Source organism: Desmodus rotundus, chromosome 7 (assembly GCF_022682495.2).
Source record: "Desmodus rotundus isolate HL8 chromosome 7, HLdesRot8A.1, whole genome shotgun sequence".
In the NCBI taxonomy this organism is placed as follows: domain Eukaryota; kingdom Metazoa; phylum Chordata; class Mammalia; order Chiroptera; family Phyllostomidae; genus Desmodus; species Desmodus rotundus.
Window position 1 is genome coordinate 65,480,112 of NC_071393.1, and position 11,937 is coordinate 65,492,048.

Here is an 11,937-nt window from a genome sequence, read left to right on the forward strand (position 1 = left end):
AAAGGGCACAAAAATCCATGGGTATGAAAGTCCAGAAGTAAAGGCATAATTACTTCATTTTTCTAATTTTTTCAAGTGTGTGTAACAGTGATATCTTGACTTCATTTTACCATGAATATATAAAACTCTGATTTTGACTTTGATTTCATATGAAAATTGTAAGGGATTGACATGCTACATTTATCTATCAATTTTTAAGCAATGATATTTAGGTTTTTTATGAGCATCTCCTGGTTTATTTATAAACCATTTCTAATTTTTCATCCTTTTGCATACTTTCTGATATTTCAACTGTTTATTACCCTTTAGCCAGAGTTAGTGAATCACTCATTCTCTGTTGATGTGCAGATGTTCATATTGTCTGCCAGCCAATTCTCCAGAGTGCTCATAAGCATTATTTCTACAAGTTAACAGAACTTGGTAGAATAGTGACCCAAAGGCCCCAATCAATTCTAAACTTCTTTCATATTAAGCAAAGAAAGATTAGATATATTTTTAGTATTAAGTGTACTCTATACTATTTTGCTACCCCATTAAAGCTGATATTACATTAATTTTATATGGCAGCTCTCTGACCATGTGTAGTGGGATCTAATCCTATTCTCTTTGGGCACAGTACATCATCATCCTCTTTATTAAGTGATGTGTTGTGCAGTCTTCCTGATACGGACTTGCCCATTCCACAATAAACTCATATATTTTAGTCTAATGAGTGATACTAGTTAATTCAGTAACTCAACAGCTCAAAAATTATGTAAATACACATATTCTCTTAGCTATTTTCACCTGTTTATTTCTTCAAATAAACTTTATATATTAGGAAAACTTACTAAAAAAATCTTGTGTTTTTTTACAAGTATATTAAATTTATAATTGTTTAAGAAGGTCCAATATACTAATACTGTTTTTAATATCTTAGTGAAATTTGTGTTTATTTTTTATTGATTTTATTGGGGTGACATTGGTTAATAAAATTATATAGGTTTCAGGTGTACAAATTCTATAATACATCATCTCTATATTATACTGGGTGTTCACTGCCCCAAGTCTCCTTTCCTCACCACTTATCTCCCTCTACACTCTGATAACCTCCCCCCACCCCCTGTGACAATGCTTCTCTTCCCATGGAGGAGCATGTATAAATGCCTATCCCTCCAAGTTTTCTCGGCAGAGCTTTGTAGTCTTTGTTCTTCATAAGGCACATAGGCTTCCTTTATTGGCCAAAAAAATCCCATATAAATAATCTGAATTAATTTCCTTTTTGGTGCTCTAATAACATACCACAAACTGAGACGCTTAAAAATACACAAATTTATTATCTTACAGGCCTGCAAGTTAGAAATTCAATATGAATTTCACTGGGCTAAAATCAAAGGATTTCAAACAAGATGGATATAAAGAGGACCACACCAAGACATATTATAGTTAAAATGCCAAAGGATAAAAATAAAAAGAGAATCTTAAAAGCAGCAAGAGAAAAGCAGATAATTACCTAAAAATGAGTTCCTATAAGACTGTCAACTGATTTCTCAAAAGAAATTTAGAGGCTAGAAAAGACTGGCAAGAAGTGTTCAAAGTCATGAAAAGCAGGGACCTACAATGAAGATTACTCTATCCAGCAAAGCTATCATTTAGAATGGAAGGGCAGATAAAGTGCTTCCCAGACAAGGTAAAGCTAAAGGAGTTCATCATCACCAAGCCTTTATTACCTGAAATGTTAAAGGGACTTATTTAAGAAAGAGAAGATCAAAACTATGGACATTAAAATGGCAATAAATACATAACTGTAACAATTTAACCTAAAAATCAAACTAGGCAAACTAGCAGAACAGAAGCAGAATCATAGATATGGAGAACATTGGGATGGTAGCCAGTTGGGAGGGGGATCTGGGGGAATGGGGGAAGAGGTAAAGGGATGAAGAAGTACAGATTGGTAGTTACAGAATAGCCACAGGGATGTAAAGTACACCATAGGAAATATAGTCAATGATGTTCAGTAACTATAGATGGTGTCTGATAGGTACTAGAGTTATTGGAGTGATTACATTTTATCAGTTATAAGTTAATATTTGTCTTTATGTCATATAAATATCTAAACAAGGAGCTATGTACCTGAAACTAATATAGTATCGTATGTCAACTGTAATTTAAAAAGAAAAAAAGTAGGAAAAAAACTGGAACCACCCAAATGTCCATCAATATATGAATGAATAAACAAATTGTGTCTACCAATAAAATGTTACTCAACAATAAAAAGGAACAAACTACTGATACCAGAAAAATACAGACTGACCTCAGAAACAGCATGCAGAGCAAAAAGTAAAGGCACCAAAGTGTACACTTTGCATGATGTAATTTATATGAAACTCTAGAAAAGACAAATCTAATGTTTAGAGACAAAAATTAGATTCTTGGATGCTTGTGTAGGATGGAAAGATTTGCTGAGAAGGGGCTGAAGAAACTTTTTGGAGTATTGGAAATATTCTGTATCTTGACTAGGGAGGTAGTTATATGGGTGTATATAAGCCTTTGTAAAAACTTGTCAAAATTTACAATTAAAATTGGTGTAATTTATGTAATTAAATTTTACCTAGATTAGGTTTATTTTATTTTATTTTTTAAATTTTTTATTGTTATTCAATTACAGCTGTATGCCTTTTTTCCCCATCCCTCCACCCCACCCCAGCTGAACCCACCTCCCTCCCCCACCTCCACCCTCCCCCTTGATTTTGTCCATGTGTCCTTTATAGTAGTACCTGTAATCCCCTCTTCCCACTGTCCCCACCCCACTCCCCCCTGGCTATTGTTAGATTGTTCTTAACTTCAATGTCTCTGGTTATATTTTGTTTGCTTTTTTCTTCTATTGATTATGTTCCAGTTAAAGGTGAGATCATATGGTATTTGTCCCTCACCACCTGGCTTATTTCACTTAGCATAATGTTCTCCAGTTCCATCCATGCTGTTGCAAAGGGTATAAGCTCCTTCTTTCTCTCTGCTGCATAGAATTCCATTGTGCAAATCCACAAACAAATGTTGGAGAGGATGCAGAGAAAAGGGAACCCTAGTGCACTGTTGGTGGGAATGCAGACTGGTGAGGCCGCTGTGGAAAACAGTATGGAATTTCCTCACAAAACTAAAAATGGAACTGCCCTTTGACCCAGCAATTCCACTGCTGGGATTATACCCTAAGAACCCTGAAACACCAATCCAAAAGAACCTGTGCACCCCGATGTTCATAGCAGCACAATTTACAATAGCCAAGTACTGGAAGCAACCTAAGTGCCCATCAGCAAACGAGTGGATCCAAAAACTATGGTAGATTAGGTTCATTTTAAAATGCATACTTTATATATATTGACCTTGATGTTGTCAAAATAAAATTACTATGAAAAGCACAAAAATGTAATTCAATATAAATAAGGCCTAAACATATTGAAAATATATATATTTTTTTTTAAGCGTAATTCTTTTTTTTTTTTTTTTAATTGTTATGCAATTACAGTTGTATGCCTTTTCTCCCCATCCCTCTACCCCACCCCAGGTGAACCCACCTCCCTCCCCCCTCTCCACCCTCCCCCTTGGTTTTGTCCATGTGTCCTTTATAGTAGTTCCTGTAATACCCTCTTCCCACTATCCCCGCCCCCACCCCCCACCCCCGTCCTGGCTATTGTTAGATTGTTCTTAACTTCAATGTCTCTGGTTATATTTTGTTTGCTTTTTTCTTCTATTGCTTATGTTCCAGTTAAAGGTGAGATCATATGGTACTTGTCCCTCACTTCCTGGCTTATTTCACTTAGCATAATGCTCTCCAGTTTCATCCATGCTGTTGCAAAGGGTATAAGCTCCTTCTTTCTCTCTGCTGCGTAGAATTCCATTGTGTAAATATACCATAGTTTTTGGATCCACTCATTTGCTGATGGGCACTTCGGTTGCTTCCAGTACTTGGCTATTGTAAATTGTGCTGCTATGAACATTGGGGTGCACAGATTCTTTTGGATTGGTGTTTCAGGGTTCTTAGGGTATAATCCCAGCAGCGGAATTACTGGGTCAAAGGGCAGTTCCATTTTTAGTTTTCTGAGGAAATTCCATATTGTTTTCCACAGTGGCCTCACCAGTCTGCATTCCCACCAACAGTGCACAAGGGTTCCCTTTTCTCCACATCCTCTCCAACATTTGTTTGTGGATTTGTTTATGTTGGCCATTCTGACTGGTGTGAGATGATACCTCATTGTGGTTTTAATTTGCATCTCTCTGATGGCTAGTGATGCTGAGCATCTTTTCATATGTCTCTGGGCCCTCTGTATGTCTTCCTTGGAGAAGTGTCTGTTCAAGTCCTTTGCCCATTTTTTAATTGGGTTGTTTGTCTTCCTGGAGTGGAGTCGTGTGAGTTCTTTATATATTTTGGAGATCAGGCCCTTGTCTGAGGTATCGTTGGCAAATATGTTTTCCCATACTGTTGGTACTCTTTGTAATTTGGTGCTGTTTTCTTTAGCCATGCAGAAGCTTTTTATTTTGATGAGGTCCCATTTGTTTATTCTTTCCTTTATGTCCCTTGCTTTAGGGGATGTGTCTGTGAGGATGTTGCTGCGTGGAATGTCGGAGATTTTCCTGCCAATGTTTTCCTCAAGGACTTTTATGGTGTTACGGCTTATATTTAAGTCTTTTATCCATCTTGAGTTTATTTTCGTGTATGGCGTAAGTTGGTGATCAAGTTTCATGTTTTTGCACGTAGCTGTCCAGATCTCCCAACACCATCTGTTGAAGAGGCTGTTTTTGCTCCATTTTATGCTCCTGCCTCCTTTGTCAAATATTAATTGATCGTATAGACTTGGGTTTATTTCTGGGCTCTCTATTCTGTTCCATTGGTCTATGTGCCTGTTTTTATGCCAGTACCAGGCTGTTTTGATTACAGTGGCCTTGTAATACAGTTTGATATCAGGTATTGTGATCCCTCCTGCTTTGTTCTTCTTTCTCAAAATTGCTGCAGCTATTCGAGGTCGTTTATGGTTCCATATGAATTTCTGCAATGTTTGTTCTATATCTGTGAAATATGTCATGGGTACTCTAATAGGGATTGCATTGAATCTATAAATTGCTTTGGGTAGTATGGCCATTTTGATAATGTTGATTCTTCCAATCCATGAACATGGTACATGCTTCCATTTGTTTGTATCTTCCTTAATTTCTTTCTTCAGTGTTGTGTAGTTTTCTGAGTACAGCTCTTTTACCTCCTTGGTTAGGTTTATTCCTAGGTACTTTATTTTTCTTGTTGCTATATCGAATGGGATTTTTTTCCTGATTTCTGTTTCTGCAGTTTCGTTGCTGGTGTAGAGGAATGCCTTTGATTTCTGGGTATTGACTCTGTATCCCGCTGTTTTGCCAAATTCATTTATTAGGTCGAGTAGTTTTTGAGTGGAGTCTATAGGGTTTTCCATGTACACTATCATGTCGTCTGCAAACAGTGACAGTTTCATTTCCTCCTTTCCAATTTGGATGCCTTTTATTGCTTTTTCTTGTCTGATTGCTGTGGCTAGGACTTCCAATACTATGTTGAATAGGAATGGTGAGAGAGGGCATTCTTGTCTTGTTCCTGATCTTAGTGGGAAAGCTCTAAGTTTTTGTCCATTGAGTGTGATGTTGGCTGTAGGTCTCTCATATATGGCCTTAATTATGTTGAGGACTGCTCCCTTTATTCCCACTTTGCTGAGTGTTTTTATCAGAAATGGGTGCTGTATCTTATCAAATGCTTTTTCTGCATCTATTGATATGATCATGTGATTTTTGTCTTTGCTGTTGTTGATGTGATGTATTATGTTTATTGATTTGCGAATATTGTACCATCCTTGCATCCCTGGGATGAATCCCACTTGGTCATGGTGGATGATCTTTTTAATATATTGCTGGATGCGGTTTGCTAATATTTTGTTGAGAATTTTAGCGTCTATGTTCATCAGCGATATTGGCCTGAAGTTTTCTTTCTTCGTTGTGTCTTTATCTGGTTTTGGGATTAGGATGATGTTGGCTTCATAAAAAGAGTTTGGGAGTCTTCCATCAGTTTGGATTTTTTCGAATAGTCTGTGAAGGATAGGGGTTAGTTCTTCCTTAAATGCTTTGTAGAAATCTCCTGTGAAACCATCTGGTCCAGGGCTTTTGTGTGATGGGAGTTTCTTGATGACTGCTTCAATTTCCTTTGCTGATATTGGTCTGTTCAGGTTTTCTGCTTCTTCTTCAGTCAGTTTTGGAAGATTATATTTTTCTAGAAATGTGTCCATTTCATCTAGGTTTTCAAATTTCTTAGCATACAGGTCTTCATAGTAATTTCTTACGATCCTTTGTATTTCTGTGGTATCAGTTGTAATCTCTCCACTTTCATTTCTAATTCTGTTTATTTGGATCCTCTCTCTTTTCTTCTTGATGAGCCTGCTTAAAGGCTTGTCGATTTTGTTTATCTTTTCAAAGAACCAGCTCCTGGATTCATTGATCCTTACAATTGTGCTTTTAGTCTCTATGTCATTTAATTCTGCTCTGATCTTGGTTATTTCCTTCCTTCTGCTTGCTCTGGGCTGTCTTTGTTGTTGTTCCTCCAGTTCTTGTAGGCATAGGGTTAGGTTGTTTGTTTGAACTGTTTCTAACTTCTTAAGGTAGGCCTGTATTGCTATGAACTTCCCTCTCAGGACTGCCTTTGCTGTGTCCCATAGGTTTTGGGTTGTTGTGAGTTCGTTTTCATTTGTTTCCAGGAAGTTTTTGATTTCTTCCCTAATCTCGTTCTTGACCCATTCATTGTTTAATAGCATGCTATTCAGTCTCCATGCTTTTGAGTGTTTTGGGTTTTTACCCTTGGCGTTGGTTTCTAGTTTCAGACCCTTGTGGTCAGAGAAGATGCTTGATATGATTTCAATTTTCTTGAATTTGTTGAGGCTTGCTTTGTGTCCTATCATGTGGTCTATCTTTGAAAAAGTTCCATGGACACTTGAAAAGAACGTGTATTTTGCTTCTTTGGGATGAAAAGCTCTGTATATATCAGTTAAGTCCATTTCCTCTAAGGTGTTGTTAAGTGACACAATATCTTTGTTGATCTTTTGTTTGGAAGACCTGTCCATTTTTGATAGTGGGTTGTTAAAATCCCCTACTATGATTGTGTTTCTGTCAATATCTTTCTTGAAATCCTCCAAGATTTTCTTTATGTATTTGGGTGCTCCTATGTTGGGTGCATATATATTTACAATGTTTATGTCTTCTTGGTGCATTCTTCCTTTGAGTATTATGAAGTGACCTTCTGGGTCTCTCTTTATGGCCCTTCTTTGGAAGTCTATTTTGTCAGATATGAGTATTGCTACCCCTGCTTTTTTTTCCTGTCCGTTTGCTTGGAAAATTTGTTTCCAGCCCTTCACTTTCAGTCTGTGTAAGTCTTTTGTCCTGAGATGGGTCTCTTGTAGGCAGCATATGTGTGGGTCATGTTTTCTTATCCATTCAGCTGTTCTATGTCTTTTGATTGGAGCATTTAATCCATTTACGTTTAAGGTTATTATCGATAGGTAGTTATTCATTGCCATTATTTCCTACCTGTGTTCCTCTGTCTTTCTCTTTTCCTTCCTTTCCTTAAAGCAGTCCCTTTAGCATCTCTTGCAGAGCTGGTTTGATGGAGCTGTATTCTTTTAGACTTTTTTTGTCTGGGAAACTCTTTATTTGGTCTTCTATCTTGATTGAGAGCCTTGCTGGGTAAAGTAGTCTTGGTTGCAGGCCTCTGGTTCTCAGTACTTGGAATATTTTTTGCCATTCTCTTCTGGCTTGGAGCGTTTCCATTGAGAAGTCAGTTGCTAACCTTATTGGGGCTCCCTTGTATGTTACTTCCTTTTTCTCCCTTGCTGCCTTTAAGATCCTCTCTTTGTCTTGGAATTTTGCCATTTTAATTATGATGTGTCTTGCAGTGGGCCTCTTTGGGTTCCTCTTGCTTGGGACTCTCTGTGTTTCCTGGATTTGGGTGACTTTTTCTCTCCTCAGATTAGGGAAAGTTTCCATCATTACTTTTTCAAACAGGTTTTCTATCCCTTGATCTTCTTCTTCTCCTTCTGGTATTCCTATTATATGGTATTGTTACGTTTCATGTTGTCCTGCATTTCCCTTATTGCCTCTTCATTCTTTCTGAGCCTCTTTTCCTTTTCTTGCTCCTTCTGGGTGTTTTTTTCTACTTTATCCTCCAGCTCGCTGATCCGATCCTCTGCTTCATCAAGTCTGCTTTTAATTCCTTCTACTATGTTCTTCAATTCAGAAATTGTATTCTTCATTTCCGCTTGGCTCTTGTTGATATTTTCTATTTCCTTTTTCATGTTGATATAGTTTGCAGTGAGTTCATTGTAGTTTCCTTGTAGTTTCTGGTAGTTCTCTTTGAGCTCAGAGAGCTCAGTGAGTTTCCTGATGACCATTGCTTTGAACTCAGTATCTGATAGTTGACTTGCCTCTTTTTCGGTTAGTATTCTTTCTGAGACTTCCTCCTTTCCTTTCATTTGGGAATTGTTTCTTTGTCTTCCCATTGTTTGTGAGGCTCTTCTTGTTGGCCTCTGCGTCTTAAATTGCTTTGTTCTGACTCCCTGGATTTATGATATGAACTTCTATGGTAGAATGCCAATGGGATTCGGTGGTGCTGTCTCCTTACTCTCCTGTGCTCACTGGTCTTGAGCTGACGTTTATGTGTTTAACACAGTCTAACTCTAGTCTTTTCAGCACTCCAGGTTTTGTTGTCTCACCTGTGGGAAAAAGAGAAAGGGGGGGCGAAAGAAAAGAAAAAAAAAACAACACACACACACACACACAAAACAAACCAAAACAAAGATGGGAAGGAGGGAAAAAGGAAATAGGAAAGGAGGAAAGGAAGGAAGGAGGGAAGAAGGAATAAAGAAAGATCGGAGGCAAGATAAGAAGGAATTTTAGAAAAAATTAAAACATAGAAATAGATAAAAGAAGGCAGGAAGAAGACATAAAAATGGTAAAGGATGGGAGGAAGAAGGAATGAAAAAAAAGAAAAAAAGAGAGAGGAAGAAGGAATTCAGGGGGAAAGGAAAAAAAAGAAAAAGGATAAAAAAAAAAAAAATCTTCTGTTGGCTTTAAACCGGTCAGGTTATTTCTGCTGGTGTCCTGTCTGTGCAACGGGAGGGGGTGGTTGGAAGGATTGGTTTCACTTTTCTCTCTTCCTGGGTCACACTCTTTGCTGTTTTGTAGGTGTGGTCCCTGGCAGTCAATCAGTCCGTTGATCAGCCAATCCAGCCGCTTTGGCTTGTGACGCGTGCGCGCGCAGCAGGGGAATCCAGCCGCTTTGGGTTGTGACGCTATTTTGTGCCCTGAGCGCACAGCCGGCGGACCAATAGAGCCGCCAGGGCTTGGAACGCTGGCGCGCAGGTGGCGGATTCAGCCGCCTTGGGGTTAGGACACTCGCCAGCAGCTTTGTATTTGGAAAACAGGCACCCAGCCGGCCCTGTGCTTGGTGAGCGCGCGCAGCCCGCTGAGCCACAGGCTCTGTGCTTGGGGGCCCGATCCAGCCGCCCTGGGCTTGAGTCTCTCGGGCGGGCGGGGCCGCCCTGGGACTGAATCACGCGGCACTCGGTTCCGAGGTTTTGGGCCTGTGGGTGGAGCAGCTAGTCTCTGCTCCAAATTATCTCGGAGGTTTCAGGTGTGGGCGCCCCTCCGGGGTTTCAAGTGTGGGTCCCGGCTAATCTGCTCGCGCGCGCGACCGGACCTCAGGTGAGCGTAGCAGTCCAGGGGTGGAGGGGGAGGGGCGCCAGGGCCCTCGGCTACTACCGAGAGTTCTCTAATTAGCCCCTGAGTGTCTCTATTTTCTTTTTCTTTTTGAGAAATTCCTCCTTTTCAAGCCCCCCTGGTCTAATCAAGCACCTGGCTGCTCACAGCGCAGCCTGGCCCTCTCCCAAGACTCCTGCCGCAGCCCCTGCGCCAGGGCTGGCGCTTCTGCCGCCCTTGTACCGCGCGGTCCTGGGTCCCGTGGACCTTATTGTCCTTCAGCACTCTTCTTACCGTCAGATCTTTCAGTGTCCTCTATCTTTGGTCTCTGATCTTCGTATATGCTGGAATACTGTTGGCTGTTCGCTCTGCTCCTCAGATCAGCTAGGTATTTCCCTGGCGTTGAGGGGAAGTGGACTCCGCTCCCACCTATGTTGCCGCCATCTTCCGAAGTATAAGCCTGAAAATATATTTGAGAGCAAGTAACCAGAGCGGGGGGAGGGGGGGTGGGTAACAAGAGAAAGAAGGGGAAGGGTCATCAAGGAACTTGTATAAAAGACCTATGGACAAAGCCAAAGCGGGGTAGGATTGAATGTGGGTAGTGGGGGTGGATGCGATGGGGGACAGTGGTGGGGGGAAAATGAGGACAATGGTAGTTGAATAACAATAAAAACTATTTTAAAGATTGAAATCACTAAACTGCATAATATACATGTGTGATCTTTAGGTTCTCAGAGTCAATAACCCACAGAACAGTACAAATCAAGAAAATAGGTTCTCTCGCAACTGTACCTGCTCTTGAAAATGAGTCTCTGCCCCAAACTGTGTTTTTTTATTTGTGAAATCAGAAGCCTTCTTTAAAGGTTTCCAGGTTCTTTTTCCTTACATGCCCTACCATGGGTGTGTTTTTTTTTCAGTTATGTAATAGTTACCGTATTTTCCAGACTATAAGATGTACTCCCCCCCAAATTTGGGAGGAAAATGGGGGTGCATCTTATAGTATGAAATGTAGCTTACCTGGCTTGCTGGGGGGTGGGAGGGGCGGGTGGCGGTGGAGCAAAATTTTTTTTCCTATTTTCCTCCTCTAAAACCTAGGTGCGTCTTATGGTCTAGTGCGTCTCATAGTCCGAAAATACGGTAACAAGTCCCTCTCTCTGATGCAAAATTCTGCCCTGCCCCATGCCATTTCACCTAATGTTTTTGTTTCTTTACTTTTGCTCTCTGATTAAAGATTTGGCCATAATTATATCTGCAATCCCAAGACCATCACGTATATGATTTCATGAAAAAAACTTGTCTCTGTCTAAGATGCTTCATGGCAATTTTTACTTCCTCATTCCTCAAACTGTAAATGAGGGGATTCAGCAAAGGGGTGACCACTGTGTAAAAGACGGATACCACCTTGTCAAAGGGGAAGCTGGTGTCAGGCAGAGTATAGATGAAGATACATGGTCCAAAGAAGAGGACAACCACCATTAAGTGAGCTGAGCAGGTAGACAGGGCTTTCCGGCGCCCTTCAGCTGACTGTTTTCTAAGAGAAACTAAGATGACTGTGTAGGAGGGGACCAAAGCCAGGAAACAGGTGAGGGAGATGGTCCCACTATTGGACACCATCAGCACTCCTGTGAGGTATGTATCTGCACAGGCCAGCTTGATGACAGGAGGCACATCACAAAAGTAGCTATCGATAATGTTAGGGCCACAGTAAGGCAGACGAATGGTCAAGAAGGTCTGCACGAGAGAATGAACAGTACCCCCCAACCAGAGAGCAAGGACAAGCTGTGTGCAGACCGTCATGTTCATTGCATTGGGGTAGTGTAATGGAGTGCAGATGGCCACATATCGATCATAGGCCATAATGGTCAGCAGAAAGATCTCAGCACAGGCAAAGAGATATAGGAAGAAGAGCTGTGCAATGCAGTTGTCGAAGGAAATGGTTTTTCGCTCTAAAAGCAAACCCTCCAGCATCTTGGGCACAGTGACAGATGAGTGGCAGATGTCAATAAATGATAAATTGCTCAGGAAGAAATACATGGGGATATTGAGACGTTCAGTAAAGACTATGGTAACCAGGATGAGAATGTTCCCCCATAGAGTTAGCACATATGTGGCTGAGAAGGCCATGAAAAATAATATCTTCAGTACCCAGTTATCAGCAAGTCCCAAGAAGACAAATTCAGTCACCCTTGTTTGGTTAAATGTATCCAT

General features: G+C 40.4%; 1 protein-coding gene across 1 annotated transcript; it reads right to left on the bottom strand.

Moving 5' to 3' along the window:
* Positions 1-10,995: 10,995 nt before the first annotated feature.
* Positions 10,996-11,937, bottom strand: OR4E2 (olfactory receptor family 4 subfamily E member 2). Its single transcript, XM_024567971.2, has one exon. The coding sequence runs from the start codon at positions 11,935-11,937 to the stop codon at positions 10,996-10,998; it is 942 nt and encodes a 313-aa protein (XP_024423739.1).

What these genes read in the sequence shown, in the direction of transcription:
- OR4E2 (XM_024567971.2), bottom strand. Translation starts at nt 11,937, where the DNA reads ATGGATACATTTAACCAAACAAGGGTGACTGAATTTGTCTTCTTGGGA.